The sequence below is a fragment of the Megalops cyprinoides genome, chromosome 18 (genome assembly GCF_013368585.1).
Source record: "Megalops cyprinoides isolate fMegCyp1 chromosome 18, fMegCyp1.pri, whole genome shotgun sequence".
Classification (NCBI taxonomy): domain Eukaryota; kingdom Metazoa; phylum Chordata; class Actinopteri; order Elopiformes; family Megalopidae; genus Megalops; species Megalops cyprinoides.
The window spans coordinates 24,311,799-24,332,182 of NC_050600.1; the positions used below are offsets into that span (position 1 = coordinate 24,311,799).

A 20,384-nucleotide genomic window follows, 5' to 3' on the forward strand; every position below is an offset into this window, starting at 1 on the left:
CAGTTTCTTTTTGTTGACCGATCAGGAGACATGATCTGCAGAGGGAAGCTGGTAGCCATAGGCTTTCAGAGATGCTCCAGCCTGTCATTGAGTGTCATGTAAACGAGGTCTCTCTTAACGAGGTCTCTCTGAAGCTCTGTCAGTTTCACGCTCGACTAAATCGTTTTTGTATCTGGAACTGAGTATGTGTGTATGTGTGAGAGAGAGAATGACTCAGCATGTGTGTCTTTATGTGAGAGAGAGATTGACCCAGTGTGTGTGTGTGTGTGTGTGTGTGTGTGTGTGTGTGTGTGTGTGTGTGTGTGTGTGTGCGCGTGTGTGAGAGAGAGAGAGAGCAAGATTGACTCTGTGCATGTATGTGTGTTTTACAGGCGATCATGATGTTCAGCTCAGGGGTGTTCTGGATGGGCCTGTTCTTCATCCCCGTCACCTCCCTCATTTTCGACGTGGCCTACAAAGTGTGAGTCTGTCCAGCACCTCTCTCTCTCTCTCTCTCTCTCTCTCTCTCTCTCAATGACCACAAACAAGCCGCAATGATGAAAAACGCCATTTACGCCATGTGAGTCATGCATAATGGAAGCATGCAGAGTCGGTGTGTGGTACCTTGTGAGAGCTTTGGACTGCGTGTGGGGTTAGAATTTGGGGCAGTCAAGGGGTATGGAGTGGGGTTGACGGAGGGGTTGGCTGGGGGCTCTGCTGTGGAGTGTGCCGTTGAATGTGTCACGTTGCATGACATCACTACATTGCGTCCACAGGTTTAAAAAGGTCTGCTTCAAGACGCTAGTGGATGAGGTGCAGGAGCTGGAGGCCATGTCCCGGGACCCTGGAGCAGTGGTTCATGGGAAAAGGTACATGCCCCCCTGCTTCCTGTGTCCTACATTCACTTCCAGAGAACAGGATGGTATAGTCACTTTTGGACCTTATCCAAGATCAGAATCAAGATTTGACATGAAATGGTTGGGATAAGGATCTTTTGTCAGGGGTAGCCAGTACATGGAGGGAGTAGAGACTGTGTTGTGTTTGGTCATAAGCTGTTCTCATTCTTTAAAAATAATCAGTTTTTCCCAGCTTCTCATGCCTGAGGTAGCACTTAGTCCGGGCCGCTTATCATTAATACAGCCCAGCGAGATTTGCACTTGTTGCTAATCCATGTATAGGAAACCTGACCATGATCTTGATTGCGTCCTAATCACGCAGCTTTAGAGCTCAACTGCCCTGACCCCACAGCAAAGGACATAGACAGGTGTGCTGGCTGCCGTTAAAGTGGTTCCAGCCTTTATTGGGTTAATGGAATCGAAGCACAAACGATGCAGGAAAACCGCTGCATTGGTTGCAGGCCTGAGCCAATGGCGATAGAGCCAGCGTCAGTTTAAATGCCAGAGGTCTGTCTTCAGCTGAAATGTTTAAGGTCTGTCTGTGTGAGGAAGCGATCGGGTGTTTGCTTTTGGTGTTACCTCTGTGGGGAGGTGGGTGGGGGGGGTGGTACTTCCCCCCCCCAGGGGAACAGGAGAAATGCTGGATATTCCTCACCATCAGGGGTCCTTTTGTGTTCCTGCACGGATACAAATATTCGAGGTGTTTGCAGAGGGGGGAGTATTTGTTTCTGTCGAAAACGAAGAAAAACATAGAGCAGATTCAGGCAGCGCTCCAAGAATTTCCGTCTCCGGTCAAGTTACACACCCCAAGTGTGGAAAGTTTCATAGTTAGTTTCATAGTTTTTTTGTGTGTGAGGAATTCTCAGAGGCATTCTTTAAGCGAGTGAGGACTATTTTGTTTTTCCACCCCAGCAGTCAAATTAATCACCTTTAATCGAATTGTTAGCATTCAGGATTACATAACACATTCTGGCTGACATAAAATGGATATTGAAAATGTTCTTTGAAAAATGGACCACAGTTTACTAGCAAACCGTATGAAGCATTTGTGCTTCAGATAAGTTTTCTGGAGAAAGTGGTTGAATGTGTGAATGCTTGTGCAAGGAGTGTTTATAAATTGAGGTAAATTAAGTGTTACCTTGCAGGGTGCATTTAATGTTTGCCATATGATTGGTTATTAATACTTTTCTGAAAGGGGATAAAGTTACAATAAAAGGACTTAAATGACACAAGTTTGATTTGCCTATTAGCTGCACTTCAGAAAAATCTTCACTTCAATGCACATATGGTACATGGTGGAGGTGATCTTGGAGAATGTGCTGGAGCTAACATCATCAACTGGTGCTCACAGAGCAGGGGGAAACCACTTCTGGAGCAAAGCCCCACTCAGAGTGGAATCAGTGATTTCAAGCGCCGTCCAACAGCTGAAACTTTACTCTTTGGCTTCAGCGACAGCAGTGGAGTTTGCCGCGTCCCTGGTTATTAAAACGATGTATCATAATGTCTCCGGGAGGAGAGGGACAAGGCGGCCTGACATCGTAGCCCCTCGTGAGGTCCATTAAGAAATGGATCTGGTCCAGGTCTGTGGGGGGATCCTGCAAGGGGTGGAAAGGAAGCTCTGGCATCCCTTGTGGCATGGAGAGCTGAACCCTCGCACGGTAATTTAGCCGCTTCCTTCTCGCCCCCCCCTCCACAATACGGCTGTGTGATGCGTCTCCAGCAGGAAAAGGAACTGCTCTCGCGAGGGTTCATTCAGGGGCTGGGAGTGGTGGGGGGTGTGTTTAAAATGTACGGGTCATTAAGTCTGGCTGAAGTGCTCCATGTGTCTCTGCCGCCCCCCCCAACTCCCGTGCAGACTGACAGAGACAGCCCAGCTCCTGAAGAACGTCTTCAAGAAGAACACGGGCACGGCCTACCGCTCCAACTCCATCCAGCAGAACCTGCTCCGTGAGTCTGCCACACGTGTGAAAACACACACACGCGCGCGCACACACGTGCACACACACACACACACACACACACACACACACACACACACACACACACACACACACACGCGCACGCACACACGCACGCACGCACGCACACACGCACACAGACACACGCGCGCACGCACGCACGCACACACACACACACATACACACACACACGCGCGCGCACGCACAAACACACACATGCGCGCGCGCACACACGTACACACACACACATACACATACAGACATGCATTACATGCACATACACATGCATACAGATAGTATAGCATACATGCACAGACACGTAGATACACACACACTGGGCCATATGTATCGATCTTTGTGTACAACTTGCCATAGGAACATGTGTGCGCAGAATCCCACGATTTGCGTACGGAGGTTTTTCGTCAGAGTTATCAAACACCACGTACGTCTGATTGTCTTGTCTATCAGCGTGAGATTATGTGCACGTGAACCCGAGAACACGAGAAAACCCAAGGTGGTTAGAACTTGGAGATGAACCGGTATTGCATGGGTTCTCCACGCTTCTCTGAGAAGAGGCTCCAGTTCCTCACAGAGGCTGAAGAGAACAGCCCTTGGCAATCTAAGGCGACTTATTAGCCATACATCATCACTGGCGAAGAAGTCTGCCTGGTCCCTGAACACATGTTCATGCCTGATTAGGCTATTCTCGATATCTATTAAAAGTGCTAGCACAGCCATACTGATTGTGAATGCTTTAAGCTTACGTTGTAAATGAGCCTGTTAGATAGGAGTGCGCATTAAAAATGTTTGATTACACATGGTGATCTGTGACGTTTTAATTTTTTTGACTACAAGGCCCAATTACAGTGTTAATATAATAATGCCAAATTGACAGTCAGTTTTGCCATAATGTCTGACATTGTTCACAGTTTACATTTAAACCAGTATTTCACATGGATGCATGTGCGGTAACACTCATCAATGATTGACCCATTTACTTGCATCACCGGTTTCGCTAATCTGCAAATTACAAATTTTATGCGTACGCCACTATGCACAGAGGTATGCATATTTTCCTGGTAAGTATCTTCATAAATACCATTTTATGTGTAGAAGAGTGCTCAGCACAATTGTAGCGCGTACGCACCGTTGATACATGTGGCCCACTGAGTCGTATTACCACTCACAAGCGCACACACACACACATAAATACATGAGCATACATACGCACACACTCTCACACAGACATTAGCGGGACTGCTGCAGGGGAGGAAAGCATCATTTGACTGCAGGAGACCTTTTCTGCCCGTTATTGATTGTTCTGCATCAAGATCTCCAGGCTCTGTGTGAGATGAAATGAGCTTCATCCCTCCTCTCCACAGGCGAGGTAACACAGCATTACATGAGATCAAATGATGTGAGACAGACTCCCCCTCCAGCCCATCTCCCCCCTCACACAAGACAAATGCACATAAGTGCTCTAGGCCTTTAGCCTTTGATACACAATATTAACTAACCCTACCCCTAACACACAGGGCATTTTAAACTAACAGCGAAAAGCACAGTATCAAAACATAGAACATCTTAAATTAACAGCACAGGTCATCTTAGTCTAATTCAGCTTGTGTAGGACTCTTTGTCTCTTCTGTTTGTGTGTTCATTTCTGTTCTCCCTGCTGACTGTTGTTTTATAGCATATATATATATATATATATATATATATAATATAGCATGTATGGCCTTATCCCTTCCCCTGAGACTCACACCTGTAGTCTCCAGTGAACGCTCCACTAGTACCCTGTGTGGAACCCCACTTGCTTTGTATTGTGTAGATAGAAGGATATCTCTAGATGGGACAAAACAGCATCATTAAAAGGTTCACTATCATTCCCACAATGCACTCCTTCTGGCCGGGCCTGCCCCCAATGCTCATGCAGGCTTGCAGGTATTGGCTGAATCTGTTGAGGTGTAAAGGTGAGTCTGGGGTCAAAGGTGAAGCCCAAACTCTGTCTGTCGTTCTGTGACCTGGAACTGGTGGTCAGATTCAAAAAGTAAATTTATGACTTTTCTGAAATTTATTATTGAATTTACTGATTTACACAATTTTTGAAAGACGGTGTGTAAGTGGCACAAAAACTGTTTTTCTTCTGTTTCCTGTTTATTCTTTTTTTTTTTTTTTTTTTTTTTTTTTACCAGAAAGCCTCTTGATTGAAAAATAGGCTTGTGGGATTTGTGGTTTGTTATCGGCTAAAAGTAGGGGTAAAGGAGTGTGCCTTGAGTTTTGTGTTTCTTGTATATTTTATGTACATTTATATGTTGATATGTATTAAAATATATTATAATTTAAAATATGGTTTTGTATTCATTGTATTGTTTTTTTTTTACATTATATTCATCTGCATATATTTCATTATAGTTATTAGCATTTACTCTGATTTCTGTTGTAAGTCTTAGACTTTGCCTAGTCCTTTATATTTTATTTTAAAAGTGTAAAATCAGACGCAGAGATTCAGTAATGCTTTTTATGAAGATTAGGCTTGACTGAAGAAAACCCGACGGTGGCAGCAAGATAGTTGACTGACGTGCACTTTGTGTTCTTCCGTCCGTGGCAGACGGCTACGCGTTCTCTCAGGACGAAAACGGCGTGGTCTCGCAGTCGGAGGTCATGCGGGTGTACGACACCACCAAGCGGGAGACGAGGGACGAGTGGTGAAGCCCCGCCCCTTCCCCCCCCCCGCCGGGACACGCGCTCCCTTCCTCGAAGACGCAACCCTCCCTCTCTATGCCTCAACAGGGGAGCCGACAGGAAGCCAACGGACCACTTTCTCCATCTTCCGTTTCTGTCAAAAGGGAGGGGGGTGGGGGGGTGGGATGCTTGCACTTTTTACTAAAGGGAGGGAAAACAAGGAACAAAAAAATTGTCACTTTACTGTATTTGTGTATCGAGCAGACATGAGCATTGCACTTTTACTGTAAAAGTCTGTGGGTCTGAAGATCCTTACCAGTTGGCCATCAGGAGAGTGCTGAATTTTACACAATGGCTGTTCTCTTTCAAATAGAAGGACTTGCAGAGGGCAGCCAAAGAGCTCCCCTTTTACAACACTGTAAAAATTAAACGGAAAATATCAATTCTAAGAAGGGTTTTTGGCTGTGGTTTCCAAGTAGATGGCACATAAATATCCAAACGTGACAAAACAATCCAGATAAAGGGAATTAAAAAAAAAAAAAAAAAAAAAACCTTGACAATTGCAAGGCCGAAGAGAGTGTAGACTGCCAAAGAAACACAGATGTGGACAGTGTTTTTTTTACGCCTCGAGTCATGAGTGTAACTGCTGATTGAAATATCAAAATACGCGATTCCGTATATTGAAAAAGCCTTACAATTCCTCACTCCAAAGTTGTATCCTAGCACTGAATGGACCTTGTTTTTCTGTTTCTTTTTTTTATTTTTTTCGGACCAGACATTTTTGTTACATTTTGGGGGGTTTGCACTCAAATTTCTAACACTGGTATATTGTAAGGCCTCACTTGCAAGTCTCTCTGGCTAGGGTTATAATTGTTATGTTATTCCTTTTGGCTTGATTTTTTATTATTTGTTAGTGGATTATTTGTGTATTTTCCTTTTACCTTTAAGGAAAGGCACTTTCAGCATAGTGCTGTGAAATGTTTTCTAAATTTGTATCATTCCACACAGTGTCCCGATTGCTCTCAACCAGTTGACTGTGTGTGACTCGGCTGCAGATAATCTCAACAGTGCCTACGAGAGCTGAAAGTATTCAAAGTGTCAGTGATGATTGTACCCCACTAGGCAAGAGCAAACTGTGTATGCGCATCCTGGCTGTGCACACGTGATGTGGCTGGCCCATCTGCGTGGATGCGCAGGTGGTCTGCGCAGATGAAGTCAGAGAGCCAGTGGCACAGTCCAAGCAAAGGATTTTGGGTCAGCGATGGTCGGCGAAAGCATGTCAAACTAATGCTTCATTATAATCGTAGATGCTAGTTTTCTTTTTCTTGTTTTTCTGTTAGGACTGAGAGTTTATCCCTTGAATCGAAAGTGCCATTAGTTTAAAGGGAGAAAGAACTTTTAGCCTGAAATCTGCAGTGTAGAAACTCTTCTGTCTCCACTTCTTTTGTGAATTCATATTTTTATATAGCTACTGCACAAGTACATTTTTTTTTTTTTTACATCAGCCTGCTGCATAATGAATTTCTCCATTTGTTTTAGTTTTATTCTCTTCTAGACAGATAATACACCTGTCTCGCCATGCTTTGTATGATGGAATGGTGGAACCTTAAATGTATTGACATTATTTAAATTGTTAAAAATGTATTATTTAAAAAAAAAAATCAAATAATCTGTTCATTTCTCCCTGTGGGAGAAGTTTCTGCTCATTGTGTGTGTGTGTGTGTGTGTGTGTGTGTGTGTGTGTATGTGTGTGTGTGTGTGTGTGTGTGTGGATATTTTATAACTCTCCGTGATCATATGGATGGATGTGAGTATGATACTGTGACCGCGGTTGTGTACCAACATGGCGGTGCCATTTTCTGCTGTCTGCATGATCCCAGGTTGCTCGGCGGTCCCTTCCCACTACCGCATAACTTTGTGTGTGGCTAGCCCACCTGTTTCCCGTCCCTGGTCATGCTCTCTCCACCCCTGCGAGGCTTTGGTGTTCACCCAGTGCCCTGTCCACTTCACCCTTAGCAAGGGGTGGTCAGCCCTCCCCATGAGCTAGCTTGGCAAGTACTGTAAAGAAATGCATTCTTTACCTCTATAGCAGAGGATACCCATTTCTTCTGTCCCTGGGACATTCTCCTCTGCTGTGCTTTATCTTGCTGTCCTACATGTCTGTCATTTGGTGGCACTTCTGTGGCTGTTTGTAGTCATCAGAGACATGTTTTAACTTTGGACAGTTTGCAGTTTGCTAATACTGATGTTGGGGTGGGAGGAGCTACACCGTTGCAACTTCTGCAGCTTTATTAGATGTGAATATACAGTTACTCTCAAACACATAAGAGAACTGTTTGCTGAATGAATGCAGTAGTTTTGCTCGTTTAAGGATATAAATTGATTTCATTGGCTTTTTTTTTTTTTTTTTGGGGGGGGGGGGGGGGTGTACTGTCAGCTCTTTCTGAATGTTGCTGCTCTGAGATGAACCAGCACAGGTGATGTTGGACGGTTGAAAATCCTCAGCTGATCATTTTGCTCTCAACACTATTGTCGTTTGCTGCATTACTGAGATGGGTTTTTCACTGGACTGCCTCTGGAATTTTTCCTTCTACTGTCTTTTCTCTTTTTTAAAAAATGTTCTTTGGTCCGTTTATTTCTTCCTTTTTTATTGTTGTTTTCATCTTTATATGACAAAGTTCTTTAACTGATTTTTTTTTTTTTTTTTTTTACTTCTATTGTGATTCCTCTGCATGAGGCAACTGCAGCTTTTAAACATTTTAAATGTCTTTTACCGCCATGAAGGACTACTGAAATAAAATACGGGTGGGAAAAAAAATTGTATTGGTGTCAGTCATTTTTCATAGACAACAGCCAGTAGTCTGTTTTTTATAATCTGTAGAATCTTGTCAATATATTTTTTGACATACAGTACATATTTATGCATAAAGTGTTTAAACAGTATAACGCGTAGAACTGCTTATTTGTCGAATTTTCCATTGAGGTAAATTCTCTGAGAATCCCCCACAGACTCTGCCTATGAGTACTAAAGACTTCCTGTCCAGACAGGAAATGCTGACACTATCATATGTGCCTGCAGATATTTGTAAGGTAAAAGACACGCGGAAGAGTTGTGCACATTTGCTAAGGCACCTACAGACTGAGATTTCAGCAATCTTTCAGCAAAGTTTATTGCAAGCCACACTGTGCGATGTGGATCTAATAAACCTGGGTACGACGTCAAGTTAGATGTATGTAGACTGTATGATGATAACACCTACTGAATCGTAGGCTATGACGCAAGTCAATATACAAGATTAAAACATCATCAGCGATTTACCCGCATTTTACCTTTGTTTTACCTCTGTCTATTACATTTGGGATTGGCACCAGTGTCACATTGATCAGCGTCATTTCATGCTGCATTCCTGTTGGTTGGTTAGTAGTCGTAGGTCATAGCAGCAGTTACATTGTGAGATGGTCATCCTCTGTCAGAATTTTGTCCTAGGCTATCTTTGGTCACAAGACTGTGACAACGGTCATCTTTGAACCTCTTGCAGTGCGACGTAGGACCACCGTTTTGGAGTTATGACCAAAGATATCACCACGTTTCTTTCACATTGATCATCTTTCGTCTGGGACAGCCCAAAATCGCAGAGTGTATACCCGCCTTTATCCTACAGTTCTACCAAGATGAATATATACTTTTTCCAGCCTTTGCCTGTCATAATTAGTGCTAAACAACCAGAACAAATTTCTCTAGTAAATCACAGGTAAGATAAAATGCCATTTTAATCACTGGAGAAAAAATGTTGCATACAGTATATAACTCTTATATGGATTTCTTTCGGGGTCTAAGAAAATTGGTTCATATTTATAGCGTCTCCATGCCCTATATTCCTCAAAGGAAGGAACATCAGTTCTGCAGGGGGGCCAGATGCAATCTTCAAAACTGACCCTTTGGTGTTTTGACATTTGCACACAAATGCATAAATATTTATCCCTGACACGAACAAGCATCGGGTGTAGCCCCAGTCTGAGACTTCCCACAGAAATCGACCGAAAGATTCTCTTTTCCCCTGCAGCCCTGCGCTATGTGTGTGGCAAATAACAGGAAATGCAAGCGGTGAGAAGCCAAACAGGAAAACGCACAAAAAGCACCATTTTTAAATGTCTGCTCCATCTCCCAGAACGGAAGAAAACCCAATACTGTTATGATGAGGATTATTATTATTCTTCCTTTGCTTGTATGACTCTTCCCATGACTCATATGATGGTGGCCTGGGTGTATATCTACTTCAAATGTTGCCCCCCCCCCCCCTTTTTTTTAGAATAACAGTAATTTGTACTTGTTATTGTAGATGTATCTTGTGTCATAAACAGAGCCACTCCCTTTCTTTCTGTTTCCCATCAAAAGAGCAGCAGTCAAACAGAATTACTTTCTGCAGAAATCTAACCTGGCAGCAAACCACTCTGGCCCTTCATCAATTCGCTAGTATGATGAGGCATTGCATGCTCAATTTTTTTTTTCTTTCCTTTGCAGTTAATTAACACCAGCTGTGAGTCTGATACCAGTTGATTGACATTGACTTCCTTCATGGTACATCCCAATGTCCGAGTGCAGTCTATCCAGTCTGAATGCTACCTCAGGTCTCTGCCCACCAGTCAGAATAGAGACGTCTTGGTGTTACGGGCCAAAATGGTACACGAATGGACAAATGAAAGAAGCACTGAAACAGAGAGATTTTTCACTTGGTTATCATTGTATTTTAGCAGGTAAAGTCCTGACACACATGATGCCCAGCTTCTGGGAAGACAGTGAATATGGCAGAATGTGCTTCCCCACTTGACCCCATCTTCCAACCAGAAAAGTCCTGCCACACTGATCCAGTTTCTGTGCTTTTCTTAAAATGTACTTCATGAATCAAAATCTTGCTGCAAGCCTTCCGTCAGTCATTTCCCTCTCTTATAAAGGCTCACGATTGTCAACATTGTCAACATTTCCCATTTCCTTTTCTGAGATCCATTGCCAGGGTACCCAAATGTCCCCATGTCCAGGGTGGTATCACAGAATGCAAGGGAAGCCCTTTTATAAACTAGCCAGTATAGACTTCTAAATGAGCCGCACACTTTTCCTGCTTTTGCGACGACACAAATCCGGTTAGACAGAAAGCACAATGGTGAACGTCGCTCTCTCACAGGGAGCGTACGTTATAAAAGTGCATTAAGCTGAAACAAAAGCCCGCAGTGTCTCCGGCTGAGAACGGCACCCCTCTGGCAGGACAGCAGCCTCTGGCGGAAGCGCGGGACCCCCAACCCCCCCCCCCAATCCCCCACTCCCGGTCAGCTCTGCCCGAAATCCCCAAAGCCCTTTCCCCCAGAGAAGGGGTCGGTCTGCAGGGGGAAGGGGAAGTACGTTTGAGGGAGCAGGAAGGCAGGGCTTTGGGAGGGGTGCAGGGGCTGGTGGAGCTGCAGCGGGGGGTGCGGGTGCGGGTGCGGGTGCGCGCAGGGCGGGGCGGTGTACCGCGGGGGCAGCGGGGGCGGCGGGAGGGCGGGCTGAGGGGAGGACGGCGACGAGGGGGCGCTGGCAGCCGCCGGCCCCTGCTGCCCCGCCCCCTGCCCCGCCCCCTGCGCCACGTCGCCCCGTCCCAGGGAGAAGCGGCGCACGGAGCCCCCGCCGCCGGCCGAGCTGGTGCTGGTGGTGGCCGAGCTGGACTGGCGGGACGGGGAGCGCAGGGTGGGCGGGGCCGCCGTCAGGATCATGGGGATGGTCTCGCCCTGGAAGCTGCGCAGGGAGAAGCGGGCGGGCGGCTGGGCCGGCTGCTTGGGCCGCAGGCAGGTGCAGCAGTACACCGCCACCAGAGAGCCCACCGCCACAAACGCCACGAAGATGGAACCCACCATCAGGAAGGGCACGTACACCGGCTCTGCAGGGGGGAGGGAGAAGCGCTTATAACACACAGGTTATAAATGAAAACAAGCCACAACAGACACGTAGCTAGTTTTGTACTTTTTGCTGTTTGTGGGGTGCTTGCGCACTACAGTAAAAAACATTATTAAGCAAAGGGGTTATGAAATTATCTTAAAATATTACGATGCTTTTTCATTTAACTTCCGATGACCAGTAACGATCATCTCTTTCCCTTATTTTCCTGAAGAAAAACCTTCTGAAAACATGAAAAAATTAAATACATTTTTTCACATACAACCCTGACACTTGAGGGTTTATTCTGTTAAAACACTTTTTTTACTTTTTTCTGTTAAAATACAAGAAAGTATCATTGTATAAAAAAAAACGAGATAATTTGTTCTAGGTTTTTTTTTTTTGCAGCATGGCTTTAGTTTTGATCCTGCGTCCTATGCCGATTGGCAAGTTCAGCTAATTAACAGGGCCACATATGTGGTCAGCTTCTTTAAAAGATGCTAGTGAAATTAACAATTCTAGAAATGGAGATCTTTATTTACTTAAGAATTTACACTTAATACATACGTATTACATGGGTCGTGCTTATGCATATTTGGAGGACAAATACGACACCGAAATAATAAATAGCGTATGTAGGAAACAGAAAGCATGTTGCCTTCCTGCGTTCTTGGAAATGTTTATTTTACAGACTTCAGATTACATGCTAACTAGAACGGACCCCATTGTTTCCTTTAAAATAAAGCACACAAATAAACGTGAAATGCGATGTCCGGGCAGGAATGCGGTGTGAGATTAACGTTATTTTTGTTCAGTTCTGTCATCAAAACTATTCATTTCCACAGACTAATAAACCTTCAGGCAACTCGATGCCTTTTTCATTCTTGCGCTTTCCACTTCGTTTTCGAGACTTGCGCTGCACACTAAAAGTATGCCTTCCTTTGACGATGTCATCTTTATTATCCCTATGTTTCATCATTGTAAAGGGTCGCACTGCCTATTTTGTTTCTTAGTGGGGTGTTAACCGAACAGGAGCTATACGAGGGGAAAGATCAACAAACGCAGTTTACGTTAAGTGGTCCGTTTACACCTTGGTGGAACTGACGGCTAGCGCCATAGAGAATATCCCTTTGACCTACTATTGCGTGTATTGTGGAACTCGTATACCACCTTGAAAAAATCTTTTTTTTTCTTCCACTTCTTTCACATTATTTCACAAAACAAAATTTTAAATCGATGTGAGGTTTTAGTGTACTTTACGTTTGCTATTAACAATTTATGTCGCCTGTATTCTTCTTAAATCAAACTGTTGTTAGACCTGAATATTAGGTTTCTAGAACACAGCGCTGAAGCCATGATCTGCACGTAGAGGTTTTTGTGTTGTTATTAAGTTAATTTATCTTTTAGTAAAGCAGAGGAAGCGATTTTTTTGAAAGAGCACATTTCGCTTGGCGCGCATGAAAGAATTGACTTTTTTTTCATTCTGTCTTTAAAAAAGCAAAAATGAAAACTATTTTACACTTTTTTTGGTGTCATTGAACTACTCGAGTGCGATGACTCAATTGGCAACTCCAAGCTCAAAATCGCAATGATCAATTTATAAAATGATAATAATGTTATATATATATATATATATATATATATATATATATATATATATATATATATATATATATATATATAAATGACAATATCATACAAAAATCATCCCTGTCAGACTGTCATTTCATATGATTGACAAGTACCACGAGACCGGTAACCCACATAATCAAGAACTACAAAAGTAAAATTTAATCAAAATTAAAATCTAAAAAATTTACCTTGTTCGATTTGCATGGATATATAAATACTCGCTATGTGTATCTTTAGGCTGAGTCCTATATTTTTGTGTATCACATGTACATATGTGTGTTTAAAATGTATACTCGGTATTTTATCGTCCAGACGGCGACAGCTGCATAACCTGCACGTCTCCTTTGATCACGAATACAACTACGAAATTTATAATCTGAAATGGCAGTTGTCAGTTTATAATGAAATTAAATTCCCTGTCTCTTTCTTCTCGTTGGGTGTCGTACCACCTCAGGAATGTGTGGTGACACTTCAGGAGTATCGACTGTCAACTTCATTTTCCCGGCGCTTTGTCTGCGCCCCTGACAGGTCGCTTCTCCCTCTCCTCAAATAAATCACGGGAGCAAAGAAATCAGGAGCTGGTCCCGTCTGACTCTGCTTCTCGGACCACTCTCAGTTTAATCCGCGTTTGCTTTCTTTCACTGTTGAAGCCCGTATTCAGTGCGAGTGTAGACAATATTTTAAAAGCCAGGTCCGTCATTAACTATAACAATAACAGGCAATAATAATTAGTAATTATTAAAATTGCACTATTGGACGCGAAAAAATGTAGTCCTATTGTTTCATCCAAATCAATGGGAACACAATAAATTTCATTTGCTATTTAATTATATGTTCCTGTAAATAGAGTTATTAGCTAATCACACTTCACTTCTAAACCATTCGTTTACTTTTTTCTGAGAAATGTTAATTAGATTTCCTTGTACTAATTGTAGAATTTATATAGCCATTTAGCTGCATCATCGCCAATAATGATAAATGCTGTTAATATGCGCTATTATTTATTTCATTTTATGCACAGACCTGCTGAGAGTACACACCATTAAGAAAGTGTAGAACATCCCTGAAAGTCCATTGAAGTTACATTGATTGTTACATTGTTACGTGCAGTTACGTTTGTCTTGAAAGTAATTTAATGTGTGTAATTAATTTCAATTTCTTTATATGTGTACATTATTTTTCTTTGCGGCTGCTTTTGATAAAAGAGCGTGAAGTCTTCATTTTTAGGAAGAAGAATACCGAAAACTTGTAACCCAAACGTACACTTTTCTCAAAATGGTAGAGGGCTTCTTAGGCTTACAAACGCATAGCTTCTTGGTTCATATACAATCCGCGAGCGATTTCAGGTACGAATTAAAAAAGACAGGAAGAAAAAACATTAAAACATTTGAAGAAGACTGTGGTTTGCAGCCGCCCCTTTACAGAAAAAAGAGCTTCATTTACTTATAAATGAGCCGCGTTTAAAGTTCTAAAACTATTGCAGTTTTATTATTCCCAGAGCAATAGATGTACGATTATATGATCATTACATTGTGAAAATAGCTGTCTTGGAATGAAGTGAATTTGACCCACGGGAACCAAAACAACACGTAAAGTAATTCAACAGGTGTTGCATATAAACTTTATCTAGCGCTATGAAAATGACACTACCTCAGTTGCTATTATTATTATTATTATTGTTGTTGTTGTTGTCGTTGTTGTTGTTATATGTCATGGCTACTTACGTATATGCAAAGGTTACTTACGTGCTGCAAATTCCGTGTTTTCCAGCTCTCTGTCATTGGTACAGCTGCCTTGATCCAGCCGGGCGTCCGCGGCTGCGCAGCAGTATCGGAGCGAGCAGGACCCGCAGCACACGGTCGCGTCCATGGTGTCGAAGTCCTCAGGACACTGAAACCCCTCGTGGTAATTCCCATTGCTGTCCAGCCAGCCGTGGCAGTACTCCCCCTGAGCGTCAGATATCCGCAGATTCCACGTTAAGTACCCGAGAAGGAGGCAGTTGAACAGGCGCACCATCCCGGGAGATGCAGTTGTCTGCAACCCCGACTCACTCCAGCTGCGTTCACCGTCTTTCGCCTCTCGCTAAGTATGCTGGCGTGGTCTAATACGTTCCCTCAGCAAATATGAATATAAACGAATTCTAATGAAAACATACGAACGATTACATGTAGAGTTACAGGAATACTTTATGTTAAAATTGCCTTCAGCCAGGGGTTCGCATGTTTTGATTCAGTGACACTTTCTCGTGTTCCGTCGTATTTCCAGGTTTGACATCAAGCTGCAACTGCAATGACCAGATTCACCCATGCACGTACATACAACGTTTTTCTCCTCCTCAGGGTGCTTCAGGTTAGAGCGGAAAAGTTGTTGAAACAGTATCAGTTGACTGTTACCATGCGTCTGAACTGAAGTGCGAGTTGTACCGAGACTTTGACAGCTTAAATCGCTCTTCGAAGTAGCGTGCATTTGCGCATGCAGTGGCTGCCACGAAGCTGAACGCTGAACGTTTTCAAAAAGGAAAAGTTCCCGGTGTTCTCGGCATTTGTGAAGTCTCTTATCCTCTTTCCCCTTTCCTTGGTCTGAAACGAGAATACAGTAAACGGTGATTAGTTCCGCAAACAGCCGCGAATTTCCCATGTACCGCGCTGGTACGCTTTCCCGTCCATAAAACTGATGCTTTTATGCGGGGCGATGGAGACGCGCACGCTTCCCGTCTCCCGGACGTGCGCATTCATGTCATTAGCAGCGCCAGGTCATTAATGCAGAAACCTCGACGTAGACGTGAGAAGGGTGCTAGACACTGGTCAATCTAGTCAGACTTAAATGTCTGAAACTGTTCGATGGACTCTTATACAGACAGACACAATTATCTTCGTTTTGACGGAGCTAGGACTTAGGCTGATATTGGCAGTTTCATGAATATTTTCCTCTTCCTGATATTGAAATATGTCTTTAATTGTTTACTGGCTAATGCTGCCATAAACTCAAGCTCCAGTCTGACAGTGTTCAAAATGGTCAATAAAATAGTCATTCTTTCTTGTATAGGAAATTATTTGTTTAGGTAAATATAATTGAACTCAAATGCGGACACCACTGCGACCGCTTTGATGCATCTCCATGTTTTCTCCCTTTTGCCATGTAGTGGTGAAATAAAGTTACTATCATTACCTTAGAGAGTCACGTAGGTGGAACACTGCAAAATAAGTAAATAAATAATCTCACACGTAGTGGATAAGGTTATGAAACGAAACACCATAAAAGAATATCAAGCTTATCAATTATTCCATCCTCAAACGAAATGTAGCACTGACATGCAAAATACTTCGTCACCATGGTCTCAGCCAACTCCAAAAACAATTCGATCTATTACTTTTTTTGCCCAGTAGGTAATACTGTATAGATGAGGCTGTCCGTTGCAGGAGGGAGTGGTTTCTGCCCGGAAAACCTTTTTTCATGGTGACCTCCGGCTCAGTGTTCAAATAAGCACTGCACGAAATGTCCGGGGGCTAAAAAGACACCTGCTGCACTGTATAAATAATGCTGCTGATGTCCTACGTTATCCTGTGCTGTTCTTGAATTGATGTGTCGCCCCCTTGTGGCAATGTCTGGTCATTTTTTTTCTTATATTACTGCTTCTCCAAAACGAATGATGTAAAACAGGATGTTGCGATGCTCAGAACACATGATTTTTATTATAAATAAAATAACAAGCATTTCTAATAAGCAAATAGAAATTAGATGTCCAAATGTTGCTGTTACTCATTTATGTAATAAAAATCAATTAACATTTGGTTTCACAACTTAACGTGAGTCCTAGTATGTGGTTTCACAAAGTTCAGGTTTTTTTTTTTTGTCAAAATTACAAGGATTGAAATGGATTGAATTGCTTAACTGCAGTTATACATCTGTTTAAATCACATATGGCTTCCACACACACACAGAACTATGCACATGCTGTATAGTCACAAATAAGTCTTTAATAACACATACACTCAAATCCCGTGATGAATTAAGGTCATGATGTATTAAGGCCTTTTCCAGCAGGCCATTATATTGTTGATAGGTTAGTTAAATAGCTCAACACATAAAGGGTGTCATTTCAGCTGTGAGAGAACACATTGAGCATAATGTAAACTGTCTGCATGGCATTTTCATCTGTGATGTACCTGTAAACCGGGCCCATAACCTGTGCACTTTAATTCCAGAACCCAGGCTGGTACTCTGGAGGTCATGAAACACGAACATTCTGGAATTCATGTGAATCTGCTTTGGAGCTCTGGACAAATGCCCAGCAGTGAGTTCTAGAATATATCCAACTGGGTAAATAGAAAGCAAGTCAGAAGAAAAGAAGAAAAATAAAGTAATTTCTTTTTCTTTCCCTTCCCATGATTCTTTTGCACATTGCCATTGCAATATGTTTTTATTTTTTACATTTTACACTTACATTTCTTCGTTTGGCAGATGCTTCTATCCAAAGTGACTTATAAATGAGGCAGAGTACAACACAAGCAGAAAGCCACATAAGGACTCAACAATATTAGAAGTGCTACATGACCAGGTTTCAATAGTTACCCAGACTAGGTACAGGCTAGTGCATTAAGCACTCGACAAGGTACACACACAAGTGCATTAAGCCATTAGATTACTTTTTTTTTTAAGAAAAGCAAAGTTGAGGATATAACAAATTGCTCTAGATAGTAATGTTTCAGGTGATGAGGTGACATGGAAGAGATGTGTCTTCAGTTGTTTCTTGAAGATAGTGAGGGACTCAGCAGAATGGATGAAGTGTGGAAGATCATTATTTTTTATGAGTTATCAAGATCAGAGCTTGAATTCCAGCTCTGATATCAATGCGCACTGTTTGTTTAAGACAGACTATAAACTGGTCGGCTTGTATTTGTTAGTGGCTGCCATTCCAAGGTTGCAGTTGCAGTCCACGGGTTCCTTAGTGTCTGCTCTTCAACTGCTGATACTGAGTAGACCTTGCTGGATCGTGACATCTGTCATGATGATATGGCTTGATCACCTCACCCACACTCAGCCCCAGAGCCCCAATGGCAGTCTCCACATATGTATTCATATATAAAAGGTTAGTGACGCTGTAGTGATGGTAGAGTGAGGCTTCATGAATGCAATGTAATGTAATGTAATGTAATGTCATGTCATGTCATGAACCCCATATTGGGTGATGCTACCCTGTGCTGTCAATCAGTCAAGTCAAACCTCTTTTGAACTAATCAAGGTACTTAGCCCAAAGATAGTCCATGGTCAAATGCTATTATTGGTTCAGACCAGCGAGTCAATGTACACATACTGTAACATCTCCACCTATTTTGGAGCTCATGAAGCCTCTCTGTCTCATCCCTACTGCAGTGCACTCCCAGAGCCGTAATGGCGGTCACCGCAAGAGTGGCTGCATTAGCGGCGGCTGTGTGGCATTTGCAGTTCCAAATGTAAATAATCATATGCGGGTCCCCCATTTATATGCTGCAGGCAGATTGACATATTAATATGCAACAGCATGCTCTGAAATGCTATTAGGCTCACTAAATCCATTACTGTGCTTCTCTACAGTGGTTCACTCTGCACAGCAATCAATTGCAAAGTTAATTGAACATTTATTATGTCTTTAGTAATTACAATCAAAACAGAGTGCATGCCATCCACATAGAGCCAAGGCCCTGTGTATTGAACACCTACTAACAACACTTATTTTGAAAAGGCTGTTTATTTTATCTAGATGCATCATTATAAAATAAAAAGCCTTCAGTTTGGCAGAAGGAATACAGATGCAACTTCGACTGTTGCTCGTGATATAATAGGCTTCCAGCAGATAACTGAGCAACGTCAAATCCAGACCAGTTCTCTGTGAGCAGCCCCACCAGCTTTAATCAATAACGAGCTCAACTGCAACTAAAACCAGTACTTCCCCAGGATCAGAATTCCTCTAGAGATCATGTTTCACAGCAACTGAGATACAAAAAAGGTAGGTTGAGATGGAACAAAAAAACACCTAAATATATACCTCATAAATTTTGTGCCTCTGCCACATTGAACAGCTCCCATTGTACATGTGAAATCTTTTGCATACCGAGTCACAGGTTTTTTTGTGCATGGATTGGACAGCCAGCTTGATGCACGTCAGATTGAAGCTACAATTTATTAGCTGGCCTGTTCTGAACATTCTTGACCAGAACATTGATATTCACCACAAGAGTGCAAACAGCACCAGAACCTCCAGTAACCATCCAGAATGAAGGATGGAGAGAACGCTAAATATGAATGTGTAGCCATAACAGAACATATGTGCCTCACTTACCATCAAATACAAGCCCAGGGCTACTCAGCTCCGGTGCTCGAGGGTCGTAAATACAGCAGGTCTATGTGTTCCCCTTAAAACCGCAAACACTCTCTCAGAAAATGGGGCAGACGGGCCTTTCAGCATCAGAGCTGAGTAGACCTTTAGCCCTGGCCCAACAGTTCAATGGTTAAGACAGAGCTCTTGCCACCAAGAATATGTAATCCCAGATGGGGTTCTGCTCGTACAGTTATCTTTGAGGATTGCGCTTTTTCTGCATTGCCTTAGTAAATTTCTTGCTACCTAAACAGTAAAATACACTATATGGACAAAAGTATTCGGACGCCTGACCATTACATTGTAATGACATTGTATTCAAATACATATACTTTAATATGGAGTTGGTCCCCCTTTTGCAGCTATAACAGCTTCCATTCTTCTTGGAAGGCTTTCCACAAGATTTCGGAGTGTTTCTGTGAGAATTTGTGCCCATTCATTCTGTAGAGCATTTATGAGGTCAGGCACTGATGTTGGACGAGTAGGCCTGGCTCGCAATCTCCGTTCCAGTTCATCCCAAAGGTGCTGGATGGGGTTGAGGTCAGGGCTCTGTGCGGGCCAGTCAAGTTCTTCCACAGCGAACTCATCAAACCATGTCTTTATAGTCCTTGCTTTGTGCACTGGGGCACAGTCATGTTGGAATAGAAAAGGGCTTTCCCCAAACTGTTGCCACAAAGTTGGAAGCATAGCATTGTCCAAAATGTGTTGCTGTGCTGAAGCATTAAGATTGCCCTTCACTGGAGATAAGGGGCTTAGCCCAAACCCTGAAAAACAGGTGTGGCCAAATACTTTTGTCCATATAGTGCATGAGTTATGCAAATTGCTCAGCATTTCTGGTAAGCAAATATGTTATGTCTTCGGCTAAGCCAAGTAATGCAATGCACTAATTTAGCAACATAGCACAATGGACCTCAAATCACATGAATAATTTATTCAAATTTGTGCATCTGCTAAAAGTTTGCTGTATTGCCTACAAT

General features: G+C 42.8%; 2 protein-coding genes across 9 annotated transcripts in view; one reads left to right on the forward strand and one right to left on the reverse strand.

The window, feature by feature from the left end:
• LOC118793072 (probable phospholipid-transporting ATPase IA) overlaps nt 1–5,562 on the forward strand; it is a 112,116-nt gene extending 106,554 nt beyond the window's left edge. For all 8 annotated transcript variants that reach the window (XM_036551038.1, XM_036551041.1, XM_036551043.1 and 5 more), the window contains 4 exons: nt 372–460; nt 756–848; nt 2,731–2,822; nt 5,445–5,562. In XM_036551038.1, coding sequence (XP_036406931.1) covers nt 372–460; nt 756–848; nt 2,731–2,822; nt 5,445–5,545 — 375 coding nt within the window. In that variant the 3' untranslated portion in view covers nt 5,546–5,562. The remainder of the gene's footprint in view (nt 1–371; nt 461–755; nt 849–2,730; nt 2,823–5,444) is intronic.
• Nucleotides 5,563–10,840: 5,278 nt separating this feature from the next.
• On the reverse strand, nt 10,841–15,681 carry LOC118793669 (protein shisa-3 homolog). Its single transcript, XM_036551897.1, has 2 exons — nt 14,798–15,681; nt 10,841–11,424 (listed from the first exon to the last, which is right to left on the reverse strand). Exons 1-2 carry the CDS (start codon nt 15,066–15,068, stop codon nt 10,841–10,843), a joined length of 855 nt encoding a protein of 284 aa, XP_036407790.1. The 5' UTR covers nt 15,069–15,681.
• Between the last annotated feature and the right edge of the window lie 4,703 nt (nt 15,682–20,384).